General features: G+C 41.3%; 1 protein-coding gene across 1 annotated transcript; it reads left to right on the forward strand.

Moving 5' to 3' along the window:
• The first annotated feature begins 8,910 nt into the window (after positions 1 to 8,910).
• On the forward strand, positions 8,911 to 17,303 carry RBBP7 (RB binding protein 7, chromatin remodeling factor). The gene is made up of 12 exons (XM_027738273.2): positions 8,911 to 9,110; positions 9,388 to 9,532; positions 11,455 to 11,597; positions 12,049 to 12,222; positions 12,534 to 12,649; positions 13,214 to 13,374; positions 13,805 to 13,931; positions 14,021 to 14,098; positions 14,676 to 14,752; positions 15,188 to 15,245; positions 15,758 to 15,868; positions 16,662 to 17,303. The coding sequence occupies exons 1-12, from the start codon at positions 9,095 to 9,097 to the stop codon at positions 16,728 to 16,730; spliced, it is 1,275 nt and encodes a 424-aa protein (XP_027594074.1). The 5' UTR covers positions 8,911 to 9,094; the 3' UTR covers positions 16,731 to 17,303.
• Positions 17,304 to 20,994: the final 3,691 nt, after the last annotated feature.

Below are 20,994 nucleotides of genomic sequence, written 5' to 3' on the forward strand. Positions count from 1 at the left end.
GGAGGGTTCTGTGCTTTTAATTGTGGCATTACTTTTTTGTTTTTCCTTGCTACTAAATGCCCACATTGCTACTTATTTGTATTGTATTACAAAAGCTTTGTTGAATAAATGTGCCTGGGATTTGTGGTGAAAGGTGGTGAAATTTATTGCCCTTAATTCTTGTGGGAGTTCAGTCCCAATGAAACTGGGATTATTCTGTGACCACCCTCTCTGACCACCTACCATCTCCTACATTTATAAGCCTTAAGACACAGCACTACAGGAAAGGCTGTGGGTAGCTGTACCAGTCCAAGGAAAAGTCTGAGGGAAGAACGAAGTTTCACCTCTCTGGGGCCCTCTTTTTCCTTGTGGTTGATTGTCAGAGTGTGCTACATTACCCTTTAACAACTCGTGGTAAATTCCTCCCTTCCCTTTCCCTGAGTGTGTGGAGACAGCGGAATGTTTCCACATTTCAGTCCACCAGCTCAGCTCTTTGTGTTCCCCATGATAACAGAATATTTCTCTTCTGAACTCTTCTGTGGGATCTGAGAGCGTGCTAGGCCTTAATAAAACACACACAAGATCAACAGTATACTGCCCCTAGATATTTCCATTGCGGAGCCAAGTAAGTGCGGCGGACAGACTGATGAATGACTCCATGGCCACACATGGGAAAGAAGGAAAAGTGTTTCCAAATGTTCAGTTCAAACCTGTAGCATATTTTTTAAAACTCTCACATTTCAATTCAAAATCCCCTGAGACAGAATTTCTGACCTTCACTGTCTTTAACTGCGTGCTTCCATGTGTCCCACTGCCAAAATGCTGAGTAGGCATTTGAGATTTACCTTCAATACATCATTTTAGCTTACAAGATGCTTACTGTGGATCCAGAAACTTTGTCCTGAAATATGTGCAATTTCACTGCAAATACTAAGCAAAGTCTATAATGCTACCTGAGCAAATGCCACTGAAGCATTACAGATAATTGGATATGAACATGTTTAAGAAATAGAAGCAAAGAGCACTTGAAAGTCTACCCAAAAGCTGTATTCCTTTCAGCAAAAAAAATCAAATTAACAGGTTAATTTATGTCTACCACTAGCAAGTAATACCATGCAATAGGAGTGGATCTGTAAAGTAAAACAGTTGGTTTTGAGGACTTTGACTCCATGCTAAATATATTTGTGGGAGTGGTAATTATTTTAGATTATCTTTTATCTGGTTCTGTACATCTACCCCCTTCACTAGCAGATGGAACATATTTCTGATTTAGTTTCACTCAAGAAGGATCCAGTTCATGCGCTCGGTGACCAGTCTGCATTGTAAACCAATGTGCTCCAAGTGGAGACAATCAGAAGGCTTGCTTCAAAAGCTCACTCCTGGTCCAAACTGAAATGTTGATGTTAGCCCCAGAAGACTTACAATCAGGGTTCTGAAGTAACTCTTTTGGGAGGTAGCTAATTAAAAAAAAAAAAATTATCTGAAAAGTTATCTATCCTTTTTTTTTTTCCTACTTACTTGTTTCTTCTAGGCACAGCTCTCCCATAAGCATTCACAAAGCCACTTTGTGTCTCTTTCAAATTCAAATTTCAGATTCAAATTCTCTATTTTCTCTGCTGCCAGGGAGGTTGCAACCATGAGAACTGGTTATTTTGCTCATCAATAATTATCATCTTGCACAGTCCCGTCTTCCTGCATCCAACTATCTTGTTCTCAAAATCTAAGAGTAAGACAAATCTCCAGGTCAGTAACTGGCATCTTCCTACAGCGCAGAGTGCTGGCAGAATGGGGTGCTGACCTATGGCTGTGGTATGCAGATGTAACAGTAACACACAACTAATAACAGAGCCATTCTAGCATCCAACATCTGCCACTGTGTCACTCCTCCAAAAAAGAAACAGGGTTATTCACACCCTCCTTAACCTCCCATCTGCAATGGGCCCTTAAACGAGAGAGACCCAAAAATGACTTCTCATATGGTATCATGTGGTTTGTACTTGTATCCCATCCCTAAGCTTCAGCAAAAAACAGGTCCTTCTTAAGAACCAGGGCAGCAGTGTTATGTTAAAAGTCGTCAGCGCTCTACTGTTCCCCCACTGCACCTCACAGCGGAGAATCAAGGAAAAACACAAAACAGTAAAGCCAAACGTTAACATTCTGGGCATTTGGCTAGAAACCTGAGCTTGTATTAGCAGTCATCAGTTCTGATTCCCTAAATTACTTTGGCCAAGTTGCTTTGGCGCTGTTTACATTAGATTTCCAGCTGTATGGAGAAATAGTTCAAATATGAACGCTTAGATTTTTCTAAAGCCCCTAGTGTTAGGGATTTCCTCAGTTGATGGATGCTTTGTCTTGGATACCTTTTAAAGAGGCTCTCTGCAGTATCTCAAATCACAAGATGCTTTTAAAATTCAGGTTTTATTTAATTTGATCCAGTTGTGCTGCCTCTCAGCAAAGGAACAATTTTGTTAAAATCTTTTCCTTTAAAAAAACTCTTTGAAGAATATTTTAAATGCATGTCAAATAAGGTCTTAATGGTGTCCCATGACACTGGGAGTTCCTGTACTCATATTTACCTCAGGTGTCTCCCCCTAAAGTCCTAATTATATATCCTGCTTATACCAGTAACTAAGTAGAAATTTTAAAGCTTTCCTCCCATGCCAGTAAATGAAAGCATGTGAATGGAGTTTTCAACCTTCTTTCTCAGATTCTTCATCTGCGGGAGACACACAAGTGGCAGAGAGACAATACTACTAGCTGGCTGTTCAGGGAATGCTCCAGATGCAGCAGTGAACCAGCAGCAGAGTGCAAACATTGACTTGCCATGGCCTGTGGTGCAGTCTCACGATTGGTGCAAACTAATCTGAAACCAGAACCTCAGTGGAGCCATCTCTGCTCTTGCCAATGGCCATGTGCTCCCCTTGGCACAGGTTTAAGACCAGGAAGACATGCAATGAGTATGCTCAGCTTGATCCTCGGAGGCTGAAAAACAACTCTACTAAAAAAAAATAAATCATCTAGACTGGGGATCTGACTCAGCTCCTCACTGACCTTGTGGTTGTTAGGGCTGGGCAAGGCAGGGACAGAGAGTGGCGAGCAAGAGGGGAGACCAGGTCTACTCCTTTTAACATTTTTATGGTCTTAGATTGGTTTAAACTGTTCATTAAAACACACTCTGAAACATATTGCAAAATGGCATTAATAGTATTGAAATGGCCCCTGAGGGATATCAGACAGACTGCTAATTGCAAGGTATGTTCAAGTACAGTACTGACTTGTCAGGGCAGTGCCACTATCTTTTTTTCTCCTATTTCTAAACACATGGCTATGCCACTTTAGCTGCAGATACTGTTGGAGTAATTAGCAGAAAGAGCAGAAAAGTTTATTTTTTGGGTACGGTAAGATGCTTGGGTTTTAGACAGTTTTAGAACTGTCTGCAGAAATGTAAACAGGCACCAACCTGTTCTCAGCAGATCCTCTATCTGCCTGCTCTTTCTTTCCTTACATGACATCTGTAACATGCTGTGAACCCACAGTTCCTCTGGCCCCAGCCTCTGCCTCCCAAAGTAAAAAGCTGCACAGACGTCTGATGTAGCATATATCCAGTAATACACATTCTGCAGGACTGTGGTTCTCAGTATTTAAAACCTTTGGAAAGAAGACAACGTATAAAAGACAACGTATAAAAATCAAGATGTCTAGAGCTTCCAAAGACTACACATGAGTCGTTCTGCCCTAACGACTGAGTAAATCAAACAGCACAAACAAAAATCTTCATTACCACAGGAAGTGATCAGTGAGCTGAAGCAGCTTGGCATGGTTCCTGTCTCAGTGGATTCACCTCTGAGATATCCAGAACCTTGAAGATAATGCCGTTATTAATTGCTTCAACTCTCAAAAGAGTTAAGAGTGAAGAACAAAAAAGGAAACCATATGGTGACCTCTCAGAGAAGTCTCTGGAAAAAGAAGACCAGGCAGTTCAGGTGGGGAGAGACATTCCTGGAGATTAGAAGGCAAGGGCAGAGATCATTTTCCTTCATTGAATTCTTGAAGAGGCTTTTAAGCCCTAGAGTGGAAGTTGAAGAGGAAATGGATTATAATAAACAACTCCCTTTCACCTTCTTTGGCACAGAAGGCTTAGGCTTTCCTGTGCTTCATGATGCTTCAGCACATCATTGAGAGCAGCAGTTTGCCTCGACTCCTTTCCATATAACTGAAAACAGCAGCTTCTGGATTACAGTTTCCTCTGATTCCTGTGACCCAGACACAGGCTTGGAACTATCAAATTCCTGCTCCCCAAGTTCCTCCAAGATCACAAGGAGGGAGGCCAGGGCAACAAGCAATGAGAAGCTCCATTGAGCTAAATCCTGGAAGCTTCAGAAGTCCGATGTCTCCTTCCATTTTATTGAAAATCTCCCTGTTGGCACTCATTTAAGTGTTTGTACTTCTACGAAAATAAATTGTTTGTTGTACAGATTTGCACATCTGCAACTTCTATCAAAAAGCCAAATTATTTTCTGCCGAGCAAAATACTCTCTGCCATTTCTTTTTATATCCCTACAGGTCTGCAAACTCCTCATATGGGCAATAACCTGTCCAGGCCAGAGCCTGCTGAACTACAGCAGACCATACAATGACAACACACATTCGAAATACATAGCATGCAAACCAGCACATATTGCAGCACTGTTTCATAGGATGACCTGTTAAAAACTACTCACACATTCCCCTGGCCTTCTGTAATTCAACCAGTTCCTCTACTCTGTGCAAAATTAATAAAAGTGTGCCAAGAAAGTTATGCAAATGTTGATATCTATTTCTGAAATCATTTACAGGCCATTCTATACGGCATTATTTTTAAAAAATCATAGAAAATGCTAAAGAAATGCCACGCAGCACAGAAATAGCCCAGCAAGCCCAGTTGTTGAAGGAATATTGCCCTGTCCATGCAAACAACAAAAAAGTATTCAGCAGGGTTGGATTTATTAGTCTTTGCTTAGTGCAGTGTTAATGCTACCTCAGGAGGGGAAGGAGGGGTTTGTTATATGAGAACAAGCTTAGTTTGTACCTTACAGCATCAAAGGTAAAACACTGTATATTTCCGAATATTGAAGGAATGTACAAGACTGCTGTAGGATTTCTTCTCCTTTGCAACATGAAGTTCAATGCAATCTGCAGTGGTTAGCTGGAAGTGTGGCAAACAGTGCTAGTTATCCGAAACTTCCAGCTCATGATTTCCTGCTACAGCACCTCAATGTGGGAATAATCCCACCTAGAAGGTGCAAGTGGAGTATTTATCTAAAATGCTGGATAAAATCCCAGTGTGTCATGCCTTCCCTTAAGTACTGACATTCCTACAAATGCACGTTGTTCATTGCAAAGTGAAAGATGTCATTTGCACATGGCTATGCAGCCCACAGATGTTGCACATCAGGATAAAACACAGCCACGGCTATTTAGAAGTGAACCATCAGAGATGTGCTGTCATTAGACAGCTCCCAAACTGCATGTCACAGAGAACAAGTCCAAGACACTGCTACAGCTCAAGATTTTTTGTGACAGCAGGGTATCGGTTGGGTGTTATTGATACCGGGGAGATGATAATTGCTGGGTACATACAAAGAAATATTGGGTGAGCAGTGGGGAAAATAAACATGGTCATATCTCAAGAAATTCTGAGTGGATGTTTGCATCAACTAAACTGAGGTGTGCTTTTCTTATCTATGTTTGATGAAAATGATGCTTTATTCCAAACAGGCTACTGAGACTATGCAATGATAGCAGATATATTGGAGAATAATAAATGTTGAGGCTGCTACTTTACTTTTGCAATGGGCAATTTTGAGTTTTTGTGCAAACTTAATTTCCTTTATACAGTTTTCTGACTGAGATGGTCATTCACAGTAATACCTACACCCACTTGCTGAGTTGTGCTACAAACATCCATCAGCTCTGCATAATGTGTAAAAGACGTAAGTAACAGCAAGCCAGCTGATTCTCTGCGGAGTAATAAATCAGCATACTTGTCTTCGAGCTGAAATTAACAAGTGCATATAATTCTTCATAAGTATATCTGGCAGTTTGAAGCATGATGCAGCACATACAATTGAGGATGGAGGACGTGGTGGTTTGTTACTGAAATGAAAACGCAATATTTCATGCTTAGGTTTGAAAGAAGTATAGCTTAACAAAAATAAAGCTTATGATTCAAGTCACTCTTTTACTTCAAAACTAATTTGTGGTACATTTTACACATACTGCAAGTGATGAACAACAGCCTTGGATAATTGCTTTCCTTAAAGAGTGTGGTCATGAAAGGATATGTTTTAGATGTGTGGTCACAGATGTGACCAGGCTGATGAATTGCAAATAACCAACATAAGAGATGATGTTGTGCTGTCTTTGATAGATGTAGTGTTATAAATTATCTTTTCCATGACAATCTCAACAGGAGAAGAGCACTTAATAACAAGATTTTCGGTGCGCGGATTTAAATGAAAAGAAAATGTGGTTGCATGCGAATGTAATTGTTAACAAGGAGAAGAGAACTGTGCTGGTCACTTACCAGCTATTTTGACAGCTGGGTAAGACAGGTTTTGTTCACCAAAGCTAGTACTAGTTCTGGAAGCCTATTATAATCCAACTCGATTTCCAGATCCTAAATAGAGTCTGCAAAAATTTGTGGAGGGTTGGGGAGTTATTCTTCACTTATAGTTTAGCTAAGTCCTACATGACGTCATTGAAGGGTAATTTCATCCATCATTTTTCAAAACTAATTCACATTTTCTCCATCATATTCCAGGTAAGTTGTGGTTACAAGTACTGTTTACAGCAAAAGGACTAACAGCATCCCATCCAAACGTTCACACATGCTTCATCTTTCAAGGGGCCATGTAAAATCACCCTTCAGTGAGAGCTAACAGAGGTCACTTAAAGCCAGGAAGCATGACAGAGATTTCCTTTGTCCCGTATCTGAGGTTTAAGTGATCAACTCTCTGTAAAAACATACAGGCTCCAGAAGGTTCTGTCTTCACTCTCAAATGTTTTAGAAAGGCCTCAACACTTTGTAGGAGTAGATGCATACTTGGCAGCAAATTCCAAAGCAACTAGTAAGCATTGCCAAAGGGAAGCTGGTGCCACATCTGGCATGACCAAGGCCCTGTGTCTGTGTTAACACACTCAGTCGTGTACTCCTATGGAGCTGATTCTTGTACAGCTCCCAAGTAATTTAACAGGATTCTTATTTTGAATAGGTAAGCCATGCATAGGTTTAATTGTAATTTGTGCAGGTTAAGGATAAGATTAATATATAGTTGTTTAACTTCACTGAAAGATTTCTATTTTTTAACATGCTGGCCAGAAAAGCAATGTTGGGGAAAGCTTCCTGTTGGAGGAGCTGGCTGCCTTCCTCAGCCTTCTTTCCCAATTCCCATGCTACAGCCTTTGGCTGCTATTGCCAGCCTCAGATTCTCCTACACATAAACATTTCCCATAACTGGATTCCTTGTTTGAAAAACTGGAGACCAGACCCTAGAAGGCTCAGCCCATGAAGAGTGTTCTCACAGAGGGGAAATTAAAATTTAATGCCAGCTATTATTTGGCTGTTTCCCTCTCTTTCCTGCCACTATCTCTAGCTGAGCACAGTAAGCTCCACTACAGAGCTGATTTCCTCCTCTTCCAGGACTCCAGGCATATGAGCCTCAGTGATACAGGATTCATCTCGGTCAGTTTAATACTGAAACAAGAATTCATTTTAAGACTGTAAGTCACAATATGGCAAGAAAACACTTGCAATTTGGAGACAGAAAGTTCCTTAGAATTTTTAGGGGCATTTGGGACAATCTAACCTGATTCCTAACTACTTCTATTTCCATTATTATGCTGGAAAGTGTAATTAGTGGCCAGAAAGATTTACCCTGGTTAAGGCTGTTACCTGTGGCAAGCACTGGTCACTTAAGCTGAATTGAAAGCAGTTAAATTGAATCATAGAATCAGAGAATGATAGAATGGTTTGGGTCGGAAGGAACCTTAAAGATCATGTAGTTCCAAACCCCTCTGCCATGGGCAGGGACAACTCCCACTAGACCAGGTTGCTCAGAGTTCCATCCAGCCTTATATTGAACACCTGGTCTTCTCTCTAGTGATAGCTGAAAGGAGAGATCAGCAAGGCTGGGCAGGTGTGGTGGTAAGGCTGTATGTTTGATTTGTACGAGGGTAAGGCTGTATGTTTGATTTGTACATGGCTGCTCAAACGTGTCACTCGCCACAGTATGAGACACCACCACTGACCCTGTTAGAGAGCAACAGAATTTAAAACCCTGGTAACGCTGACTGATACTGCATGTCTGAGGGTTCAGTAATGCAGTTCAGCACCTTCCATGCCACAACTGCAACTAAAAAATAGTTTAAACCTACATTTCTCCCAGAAAATTAAGCAACATTCAGCACCATTGCTGAAAAGCAGTAACTGCTCAGCTGTGGTCTCTGGAACCATATTTACTTATAGATTTACTTATCTGCTCTAGTGGAAGGTTCTGTCCTCATGACAGAGGGGGTTGGAATAAGCTGATCTTTAAAGTCTCTTCCAACCATTCTATGATACCATGATTCCATAATTTCTAGTTGCGAAGTGGGACCAATATCTAAGTTTTTAATATGATTTAGGGCTTATTACCTAAGACATAGCTAATACAGGTGCCCTCGGCGGCGCTGCTTTACCCACAGCCCCACCTTGCGGCCACAGCGCGGCAGGGCCGGGCCGCCTTCGCCTTCCCGCGGCCCGCCCGGCCCCTCCTCGGCCCCTCCTCGGCCCCTCCTCGGCCCCTCCTCGGCCCCTCCTCGGCCCCTCCTCGGCCCCTCCTCGGCCGCTCCGCTCCGCCCCAGCCCGGCGGTCCCGCTGGGGGCCGGGGATCTCGGGGCGGGGCAGAGGCGGTCCCCCGGCACCACCGCCTCCCTCCCGCCTCCCGACAGCGTTTGCAGGGGTTCCTCAGCTCCCGCCCGCTCTGCTCTGCTCCTTCCCTTCCCGCCTCCTCCGCTCCTTCGCCGCCCGCCTCCTCAGCTCCCTTCCCGCCCGCGTCCTCCTGCGCTGACCTGGCGGCGCTGGGTCTCACCCGACATGGCGAGCAAGGACGGTAGGAGACCTCTCCCTCCTCCCCCGTCCGTGTCCCCGGCCGGGCGGTGGTGTGAGGGTGCGTGTGCGCGGGGGTGGCGGAGCTGGGGCGCTCCGGGATTCCTCCCGAGGAGCTTCCGCGGGGGTGGAGCGGCTGCACTTTTCCTGCCGCCAGCCGCCCTCGAGGGCCCTGCGGGACCCCCGCTCCTGCCCCGTCCCCGCCCTGGGGTGGCCCGGGCCGGGGCGGCACCCCCCTTCTCCCCTCTCCGTGCCTCAGCTCATCCCTTCCCTTTCCGCAGTGCTGGAGGACACGGTCGAGGAGCGCGTAATCAGCGAGGAGTACAAGATCTGGAAGAAAAACACCCCCTTCTTGTACGACCTGGTGATGACACACGCCCTGGAGTGGCCCAGCCTCACGGTGCAGTGGTTGCCTGATGTGACCAGGTGAGAGAAGGGAAAAGAGGCCGGAGAAGTGCCCGGGAGGCGCAGAGCTCAGCGGGAGCTGAGTCTTTGCAGCTCCTTGTTCCACTGCGCCTTTTCTGTTAACCACGTCTGCTGAGTAACATGAGGGTAAAATCCAGGCCAGATCAGAATAATTTGGGTTAGGCTACCCTTTGTGAGCTTGTAACACTTTATTTTATTTACAACTTTAAAAATCCCTTTGGTATGCAGAAGCATTGAGGAAAAAAGTCACAAGCTGATACACAGAACTCTAGTTTAGCCTAGCAGAAGGTGTTGTGAGGTGTGAACAGAGAAATCTTTCTCAGTTTATTGCTAAATAAGAGATCCAGCACTCATATGTAGTTAATTCTTATCAGAGAAATCTATCTACTAAATTAGCTTGTTCTTGAAGACCATTTTTTGTCCTGTGCTACAGATTACTATTCTGTCTAAACTATAGTATCTGTCTCTGATACTTTTTAAGTCTGGACTAGTCTATTATTCTAAAACTGATTCTTCAAGTCTAGCTTTTGTCCCTGGTTCATTGTTGACTTCACACATACTAAGTTTACCATCCTTCCACCTCCCTTGAAAATCGTGGGCTCACGGGTTAATTTCTTAAAGAATCGTGAACATGGGGATAGAATCTGTTCATGTGCCAGCCACGATAGAACTTAAATTGTTGCAATAACCACTTAGGGCTTCACTGAGGTAGTGGACAAGGACTGGGTACAATGTGGTGGTGTAGACTGGATGCAGCTAGGCTTTAAAATATCTTCTGTGTAAACTTCTTGCAATTACCAGAGGATGGTCTCTTTCTTCTATAAAATTCCATCTTATATATGTGATGTTTTAGTTGGTGGTTAGATGATCACTTAGTTTAGTATACCAGAATGTTTGGAGATGATGATGATATGTGAGCTAACTATTTGTGGCATGGAGAAAATGAAGTGGGGATTTGAGGGTGTGGGGCCCTTATGAGGAACACTTCTGCTTGCCTCATATTTTGCAGATTGACTTAATATTCAGTTTAAAACCTGGTATTTCCAATTATCCAGTGTCAAAATATGTAAGCCATTTAAGGCAAGGACTGCCTCTTTGTATGGCACCTGACATGATGGGACACCTGTTCCTGATGCAAGTAAGTGCATGTGCATTGCGTGTTTCTTGTGTTGTTTTGTATTTTTGCCCCTCTACACTTGGAAGTGGTGTAGTAATGCCTGGTGGTATTAAAACATTGTGGTTTATAATTGCCCAAATGATTCCTGAATACTTGGATTCAGGCAACATAATTAGTTTGTTGCTTTCTAGAATGCAGAAATTGCTTGAGTTTGACTGCTCAGATTTTTACTTTCAGAGATAAATGACACTGTCCATCAGCCTGTTATTTTTAATTAAATGTTGCATTTAACCACCAGAAGAGAAATTTTATTCTAGTTAAGTAGGATTTGTACAGTATTAAAAAATGAGTGTCTGAAATTAAATAACTGGTAAAAGCTTCTAAGAGAAGTAACTAAAATAGGTTGCTACTTGTCCCCTCAATATTTGTGTTTTATGAAAAGTCGTACCGGTTGTTTTCTAAATCAATACTGTGAGACTGCTAGGGAAATTAGATACAAGTAGATGTTGGTGTTACCTTTAACTGCTGTGCAAACCGTAACTATCCCTTTCAAGGCACAGTGACAATGTTTACTGGCTTGTTTTGTCACTCTGCCCTTGCTGGTTGTATCTTTGGCTTGCTCATGTCAGAATCTAGTTTGCTTTATTGTGCAAGTCTTTGTGACAAAGGGAAGGATTTCTTACACAAGTATCTCTTTTCTAGCTCCCTGAAGAGGTATGGATCTTGAGGGCTATTGATGCTATAGCTATGAAACTTCTGGAACTGAGCACATCATTTTATTCCATGCATTTATTATTCTAAACAGGCCAGAAGGAAAGGATTACGCTCTACACTGGCTGGTTTTGGGAACGCACACGTCCGATGAACAGAACCACCTGGTTGTTGCCAGAGTCCAGATTCCCAACGATGATCAGTTCGATGCTCCGCAGTATGACAGTGAGAAAGGAGGTGGGCATTCAGCATTCTTAGATTCTGTTTTAGCAATATCATTACTAGTTGTTCTCATAATGATATTCTGACTTTCTGTTAAATACTAAAGTGCATGGACGTATCCTTACCAGTCCACATTAATTCTAGATCATTAACTGTGACTAAAAGAGGAAACTTTGTTTCAGAAGAACTCAGGTAGCATTATGATATACAATCCCTACTAGAATTTCTACCAGCTTTGTCAGTTGTGATAAAAGCTGGTACACATCTACCTCAAATAGAAACTAAAGCTCTGAAAGAGGATTCCAAATATCAGAAGTGTGTCACATGGTGCGAGTCTTTCCTAGGCTTTCTTGTATTTGATAGGATGCTTACCACTGTTTCTTGGAGTGGGGAAGATGCTGTGAAATGCTGCTTCAGGAGTCTAAAATAATTGATGTGCTAAACTAACATTTTCTGACAAATGTAGAGTTTGGTGGCTTTGGATCTGTGACTGGCAAAATTGAAATGGAGATTAAAATTAACCATGAAGGTGAAGTGAACCGTGCTCGTTACATGCCGCAGAATCCCTGCATAATTGCGACAAAAACACCGTCTGCTGATGTGTTGGTATTTGACTACACTAAACATCCATCAAAACCAGGTGGGTCAGGCTCCTCAAAGTTAATCAAAATGCCTTTTGTTATCAAGGGCTAAGCTTGTGTTTAACTGTGATTGGGAGGATAGTTGATGGATTCTGGAATCTGAATGAGAAGGCCCATATCTTCAATGACTTTAACTGTGTGGTTATCCTCAATATCATAAGAGAATATTGATAGAAGTAGCAGAACCTCTGAAGAGGTTCAAATATAAAATACAGTTATTGCAACAGAAACAAAGTTCTTGGGTGATAATGATATTCTTTTGGATTGATGTGCAAGGTGATACTAATGGAAGGAATTTTCTGTCTTTCAGACCCAAGTGGAGAGTGTAATCCTGACCTTAGATTAAGAGGGCACCAGAAGGAAGGCTATGGCTTATCATGGAACTCAAATTTGAGTGGGCATCTTCTCAGTGCATCAGATGATCATGTAAAACCCTCATCTTTTCCCCCACTTAAAGAACCCTAACTCCTCCTAGTTTATGATGTAATAGATAATTAGAAAAAATCTGGCTTAGTGCAGCTGTGTATTGTTATGTGAGAAAGTTCTCACATATTGTAATTATATTCCTAAAGGGTGTCAGTTGGCTTTAGGCTGTAATCAACACGTTCTTTTAAGGTTCTTGATGAAGTAAGAACGGAATGTTTTTATAGTTGTCTGCTGGTAGAAGCCCCTTAAACTGGGTTGGATGGAGACCATAAATTAGTAAGACTCTCAAGAATTAATTGAACTAATTGCTTATAAATTTCTTTGTGAACTTTAAAAGTGTAAATTACTTTTGTGACCTTACAAGTAATCCGTGGACCTTGAACTTACAGAAAACTGATTGATAACTTAGCTCTCTTCTCACTTATGGCACATTAAGTGTTTCTTTTCAAAAACAAAGAACTGCTTCAGTTTCTCTCTCTGCTTATAGGTAGAGTGTGATTGATTATTTTTTGAAAGATGATACATTCAGAGTCCGCATTTCAATAGAATGTAACTTACTTACAGACAGTGTGTTTATGGGATATAAGTGCTGGACCAAAAGAAGGCAAGATTGTGGATGCAAAAACCATCTTTACTGGGCACTCTGCAGTAGTAGAAGATGTGGCATGGCATCTGCTCCATGAATCTCTGTTTGGATCTGTAGCGGATGATCAGAAGCTTATGATGTAAGTTGGGGTTAGGAGGTTTTTACGTAGTGCCTTCTGTGTGCTGCTGGTGTACCTAGTGCAGAGAACTTGGATTAAAAAAAAATCTGAGTTTTGGAATCGTTTCATGTAGCCCTTTTAGGCAATTAACTACAGTAGTGGTGCCGAATCACTGAAATCTACATGCTATTTAATGTTTCCACCTCATTTGAAAAGAAGATGTAACTAATATCTATGTCAGCTTACTGGTGTGAGCTGCTCATGTACAACAGACACAAAATACGGAAGGTTTTGGAATGAAAACTGTAGCTTCAGAGTTGGATTTAGTAATAATGTTGTCTACTTATATTAAGGTGTAGTGAAAAAGAACCTCCTGTAAAAACTTATGTTTATTTGCTCTCCCTCTTTCCTCCTTGCCCCTAACCCTTCCCCAAACCCTCCATTGCAACAGTTGGGACACAAGATCTAATGCCACATCCAAGCCAAGTCATTCCATAGATGCTCATACAGCTGAGGTCAACTGTCTGTCCTTCAATCCTTACAGCGAGTTCATTCTGGCAACTGGTTCTGCTGACAAGGTTTTTACTCATGTATAGTTTAAATTCTGAAATATTCTAGATGAAAGCCATTATAATAAAAACAATTTCTTGTTACTTCTGTCTGCCAGACAGTGGCTCTATGGGATCTTCGAAACTTGAAGTTGAAACTCCATTCTTTTGAGTCTCATAAAGATGAGATTTTTCAGGTGAGTAAACTTCTCACAACCTGTAGAAAAAAACGAGAAGAGTACTGACTTGGAGAAGAACCTGTAGATTTGTGTTCTTGTAACACAAATAAGTCCGTTGAACCAAAATTCCTTATTTTATGTTTAACAATTACAGACAGTAGCACATAGTTTCTTTCTGGCTTTCCCCACTTGACTTTGAGGCAAGTAGTCAACAACTGACTGCTAAAAAAATACTGGGCTTTTGCAAGTACCTTCAGTACAGGTAGAAGGTTTCTCTAAAATGATGTGCTATAGAGAGGACTTGGGTTCAAACCTAATTTTGTGAATTCCGCCTATTTAGTTAGATGCAAGTAACAGTGATTTTTTTAGACATTTCATAAAATATGGTAAATCTGTAACAGCGAAATAACGTCTTCTCAGTTTGAGAAATCTTAAGACTTGAAAACAGTCTATTTGAGCTATTGGATATCCTTTGTGCTGGAAAAAAATTACTTATGGCGTATAGTTGTTGAAAATTAGTGGCCAGGGTGCTGGTTATTCAGGTTATGCTTTAGAAATCAGTAGCTGCTTCTCTTAAGTTGTTTTCTTTCAATAGGTTCACTGGTCTCCTCATAACGAAACAATTCTTGCTTCAAGTGGTACTGATCGTCGGCTTAATGTATGGGATCTAAGGTGAAGAGCATTTTCTTTCTGTTAGTATATATGAACAGATGGCAAAAGAAAAAGGGCTGCAGGCCTGCATTATTTGGCAGATTTGATTTGTGCTGTTCTCTAGCCCTGCTTGTTTGCCTACCTCATGCCTGGTCTTTTGTGTATAAATAGAAACAGAACAGTTCATCTAATGTTACTTGTCCATCAGGATTTCTTGCTAATAGAATTGTTAGTAATAAGTGACTTCTGCCTCCATGTGTTTCACAAGTTAAGATTCCATTTCAGTACTGACAGTGCTAAACAGTTGATGTTTTATACCTGAGGCTTATAGTTATTTCACACTGAGAAAAACCAACAGCAAAAGCAAATACTGGAAACGAAGGCCAGGAACTGTTCAGTTAAGCAGATATAGAATGCAATTGTCATTAATAATAAGTATGAACTATTTTCTTACAGTAAAATTGGAGAAGAGCAGTCTGCAGAGGATGCAGAAGATGGGCCTCCTGAGCTGCTGGTACACTTTTGTTCAGGTTTCAGTGCGCTGACATGTTGTGTGGCAGCATGATGCCCCGGCACTGGGCTGCTAAAACTGCAGCAGTTCATAAATCTTTTCACCTCCCTGTTTTCCAATCCATTGCTCTAACTTGCTGTAGGCTTCCTCTGTTCAATTCTGAAGGTTTCCCCATTTCCTGTGTAACTCTGGAAATGCTCTTAGAGGTAATCAGTAGGAAACATGGCTGGATTTCACAGCCCAACCTTCTGTGAAGAGGCACCGTTTTGAGGATGTCATTTGTTGCTATAATAATACAGTCTCAGATGCTCTCTCAGCAACTGCATCTCTGTCCTTAAGCAATGAATGGGAAGTGGTTTCACACACACCTTCCTTATCTCTGTATTGTGAACCTCTAGTAGCAAGTGTTTCTGTGTGTAGTCATTAGCATGATGAATTTAACTTCAGAATCTTGGGTTTTAACAGATTTCTTTAGAGTTGAAATGGCTTACTGAAGCTTGTGGGTTTTTTAACAGTTTATTCATGGAGGACACACTGCCAAAATTTCAGACTTCAGTTGGAATCCTAATGAGCCTTGGGTTATCTGTTCTGTATCAGAGGACAACATAATGCAGATATGGCAAATGGTGAGTGTCACAACAGCTCTTGAGTTGCTCTGAAGCTTGTTGCATAAATGAAACTGAAAAGCTGCTTCTTCTTAGGGCAGCTTGTGCCTTCAAGGACTGAAAGTACTGTCCCCTGTTACTCTCCAGTCAAACAATGCAAGACTTTAAAAAGAAAACCAAGACTAAAACAACTTGAATAAATGCAACTGCTAGTTAATTCTTGAGTCCAAGTCTTAGGTACTAGTTAATATTAAGAATAAATGTGGCAGTTGCAAACTTATAGCCAATATTAGCCAAGACTTCCTTTTTTTCTCCCCTCCCCCATATGTTGGCTGTGAAGCAAGATGTCTTTTAACTCACCCATTAGTTCAGATTACTTTACATTATAGGAGACTGATCAGCTATCTTATAAATGGGGAATAAAGTAATTTGGGAATAAATTAAGTTAAAAAATTGTAGTGGACTTAAATGTGTGTCACAAGTCAGGCTTCTGCTTTTTTAATACCTCTTGTTTTGTGTGTTCAGGCTGAGGTTGAAATAATTCCAAATAAAATGTTCATAGTAAGGCTAGTGTTAAATAGCTAATGATTATGATGTTGAAATAGAACAGTGAGAAGGCAACTGCAATAGAGAAGGCAACTGCCAAAATGTAGCCACTGTGTGCACATTCCTAAATTTGGCTGCCCTTCAAGAAAAGGCAGGGAGAAGGTCCCTTCAAGGAGGGGATGATGGCTGTTTTTTCTATATGAAGTTTAGAAGATTGTTTAAAAACGATTGTGTCTCCCACTTGTCATGTAATGTTTTGTGTCTTCAGGCAGAGAACATTTACAATGACGAAGACCCAGATATAGCAGCAGCTGAACTGGAGGGTCAAGGAATATAACTTTTCTTTCTCAAGGAGCTACTGGGAGTGACATAATAATATAATTCAACTACTGTATACATAAAACAAAGCCCCTAAGAAAAACCAAAATAAAACAAAATAAACAAGCACTGGGCAGAAGCATTACATCAAAGCAAGAATATTCTTAATTGGGTAAAAAAAGCTTGTATAGTCAAATTGTCGTGGGATACCCTTGGTTATTTGCGCACTTTGAGCTGTTGTATACTGTACAGCAAATAGCTTTAGAGAAAGTAAGAATGACTTAATGTCTATATTTTTAAACAAACTTAGTTGGTTCCTGTAAATAAGACAGTCAAATCCTCACTCTTCACACAAACAAAGTGTACCCCCCCCCTTTTTATTAATATGTAAAAAGAGCTTTTTGCTTTTACACACCACTTTTGGATTGGCTTTGCATAAATAAAATTTATTAAAAAAATTTTGATGTGTTGAATGTGCATTGGCATAAGGTGAACACCTTTGTGCCTGAATATAATTTATCTGCTGCATGGTGATAAAGGTATGTGTTTTTCTAGTTTATAACTTACCCTGCAATTAAATGTCTGGAATGATGAGAGTTGTCTTGATGCAAAAAAAAAAATTGGAGTAGGTAAGTTGACTCCTTCACAAAGAGAATGGGTATAGGAAGAGGTCTAGGGAATCCATGGGCATGTCCAGTAAATCTCCTGTGAAGTTCAAGTATAAATCTTGAACAGAAGCAAATAACTTCTTTGGGTTTGGGTGGTTAGTGGTTTATTTTTGTTGGTTGTTTTTTGTTAGTATTTTTGGTGGGTTTTGTCTGTGTGCATGTGTTGTGGGGGTTTTTTGAGTGGTGGTAGAAGCATGCCCTTCAATATTTTCTTGTCATAGGTGCTAAGGTGCCAGTGCCCTCTCAGTGAATTGGTGTCACCTGTATTTGGTTAGAGCCTTCTTGTAGCTTTTTTTTTTTTTTTGATTAAAATTAAGTGAGGCAATTGGGCAGGTGTCTAAAATACATTAATATCTGAGCAGATATGAGAGAAACATACAGTTTGCTTCTAAACCTCTGGCTGACTGAAAAGGTGGAGACTTTGGTCTGTGTAGAAGTAAAATTTCTCCATATTTATTATGGACCTACAGAGAAGTTATGGATTACCTTGGGAGCTGTCAGTCAGACAAATCTAAGTCAGCATCTAATGAGTTTAAATTAAAGCTCTTAGTTACTTAAGACAGGTCTTAATAAATGAATTTCTGACTGTCCTGATCTTCCTGCTCAAGCTGAAAAAGGAGATGACTGTGGTGACTGATACTGAAAATGTGATTTTTGTTGATCAAAATGTTATTCTCTTGACACATACCTTGCTTTCTTCTCCACGGAACTGTAGCAAGTTAGTAGGCTACTAGACTCAAGCTGCATGTCTGAAGCTTCCTCTACTGTGTCTGACTGGGATGGAGTGCATGTCCATCCCAGAAGTGTATGTGGTGCTGGATGTTGTTTGGATTTATGGCTAGAATGGTGTTGATAAGGCACCTGTGTCTTGGCTCTTGCTGGGCAGTGCTGGAACACCACACCATGCAGGCTGGGGCTGGGCATGAGGTGGGGAGGAGACACAGCAGGGACAGCTGACCCAAACTGTCCAAAGGGATATTCCTTGCTTTAGGATGAAGGGGGCCTTTTGTGGTGGCCATTGCTTGGATGCTGATAGGCCCTTGGCCTGTTTCTGGGAGGTAGCAAGTGGTTTCACTCCCCCCTCACCCACCTATGAAACTGTCTTCCATCTGTACCCATGAGATTTTCTTCCTATTCTCTCCCCCACCCTCCTGGGGAAATGGAGGGTGATAAGCATTAAACATGCTGAGTTCAGAGATGGTTTTTGGTCAGGCCCTATATGCCTTTGACAGTCATTCTGACACATGCAGCTCTTGAAAAGTAGAAAATGAAGATATCAAAGACCTGACTTACTGGAAAAACAGAAGTGCTTCCCAGAGAGCACGTTGGTGGCTCCTCCTGGTACAGATAGAGCAGTAGTCTCTTACACAACCCCTCCTGATGCTGGTATTTGTCAGTGCTCACTTCAAGGAGACCTACTGGCTGCTTGGCACCAGCACATACAGCACAGCTCATCCCTAGAATTGGTGATTCCAGCGTTGTGTGTCTGTTGTGGTTGGGGTTGTTCACTCAAGTCTTCTTACTGCCTCACTAACTGAACGGGAGTGGGAAGGTGGAGTGTACTACTTGCAGTGCTCTTATTGCTTTTCTTATGCTACTTATTTTTAATTTCCTGCCTGATGTTACTAGGACCCCCCCTGCTTTGTAGGCACTGAGTCGCCATGCAAAGACTTGTGTCTCTCCACATCTTTTTTATGAATGGTTCCTATTAAAGTGATGCAGGTAGGTGCAAAAGAATTTGAACATTGCCCTGGAAGGTTGAGATGCTGTTGGAGTTCAGGAGGTAGGTGGCTGCTGGGCAGAATGTGCTAAACAGCATGAAAGATCAAACCTGCCAAAGGACAATGTGGCCACTACTTGATTAACCATGCTTTGGTCCAGCTGGTATTTTTGGGTGTAAAAACACTAAGATGCCATGCACGGGAAGTGTGGTGTTTAAAGTCACCACAGTCATCCTGTCACTCTTATGCCCTTGTGAAAAGTCTTTCTTTGACACTGTGAAAAGTTTGTTGGTGTTCTTGAGTTTCTTTACTGAAACACCAGGAGCTCAGATGTGGAGCTGTATGGGTCACTCATCAGTGGTACCTTGAATGTCCCACAAAGTCCTGCTGCTTCCCCATAGAGCATGGAGGAGCTGGGGCCTAGGGATGCAGCCAGTACCTGCTCTTACAGCCAAAAGGCAGCAGGATGGTTAATTTATTACGGAACAAAATAAGAGCATAATTTCATTTACTGCAGCACTTTAAACTACAAGTACCATTAATACAACTTCTGCAATGCTTTATTTTCCCTGGGTCTGAATTGTCTTTCTCAAGACCTGTGTAAACACACAGCTTCCTTCAGTAGCAGCAACTTCACGGCTGCCTTTTTTAGGCAGCTCTAGGACAGCTCAGTCTCACAGCCAGTATTTAATTAGGAGAGCCTACATCTTGTTGGCTTAAAGCTTTTTGTTACTGAGTGAGAATGTGTTGCTGGGACCAATATGTTTTTTTAATTTGCAAATCATTTTTTAAATACTTTTATTGCCTGAGTAGCATGTTTGTGAAAAGTTGGAAGATCATTTTTAAGGCTATTTGGCTGAGTGCCTTAAGATTTCGATTTTAAAAACTGGTGCCCCCCACAGGAAGTAGGTAACTGCTTATGCACTGCTGTTCATTAGTAGTAAATATAATGGAAATTGAAGGTTTTTTTAAAAAGTAATAAAACAGTCAACCTGAACAACACCTCCAGCAAGATATTTATTTATAGGATTAGTCAACAGTTACTTTAGGTGTGCTTACATAGTACTTATGGAGCATACTTAGTTTAATGCATTATTCCTGCACGTTAGTACGTGCTGGGGAGAGGAAACAGCATCAGGCTTTTAATCCACGGGCCTTTCTTTTCAAGGGAACTGTGTACAGGAGTTTTGGGACCTCCCTTTTTGTTTTGGCTCTTGCCAGAACAATGGTTATAACAAAAAACTACAGAAGGTAATTTAAATTGAAAAACCCTGCCAATTTAGGGTGATTTCTCAACACCTATGTATTAGATGCAATTTTTCAGCATAAAAGGTATTTTTTCTCTCCAAGATTTTCAGCCTGCACCAAGGAAATCTAAATTCTTTCATCTTTGTATTGAAATACAATATGAATGACAGTGAAACCATAAACTGCATTTTAAACCTGATATTTTATTTCAACAGATGTGTTTTTCTGGAAGTTGAATGATAAAAACCTTCAGCCATGCTCTCCCATCAGACCATGGCTGTACTTCTGGAGAGCAGCACTCTCACACTGTGGCAGGCTGGTCTTTTATTGCTAATAAAGCCAAAGGCCATTACTAGTGTGCATCACAAATTTTTGTTCCCATTCTAAGAACATTCCTGCATTTTGCTTCATTGTGACAAAAAGCATTCCAGTGTTTTTCTTTTACTGTGTACGAAGAACTGCATTTGCTTTTGTAGCACGCAAGACCCTTGAGAGCATTAACTGTTGCAATTTTTTCTACTTGGCTCATCCTGTTACCCATACTATACTTTATTATTATTATCCACGTGCACACGATGCCTTTTCATTTCAGTACTGAAACAGCTGAACAAAGCTGTGTAAACTCTCTATAGGGAACAAGTATTTA

The sequence above is a fragment of the Pipra filicauda genome, unplaced genomic scaffold (assembly GCF_003945595.2).
Source record: "Pipra filicauda isolate LSUMZ 115617 unplaced genomic scaffold, ASM394559v2 scaffold12_size5214236_pilon, whole genome shotgun sequence".
Lineage (NCBI taxonomy): Eukaryota > Metazoa > Chordata > Aves > Passeriformes > Pipridae > Pipra > Pipra filicauda.

Excerpts from the sequence above, each read along its gene's own strand:
- RBBP7 (XM_027738273.2), top strand. Across the intron at positions 13,932-14,020 it reads CAACTGGTTCTGCTGACAAG|ACAGTGGCTCTATGGGATCT; the intron begins GTTTTTACTCAT and ends TCTGTCTGCCAG. Across the intron at positions 14,099-14,675 it reads ATAAAGATGAGATTTTTCAG|GTTCACTGGTCTCCTCATAA; the intron begins GTGAGTAAACTT and ends TTCTTTCAATAG.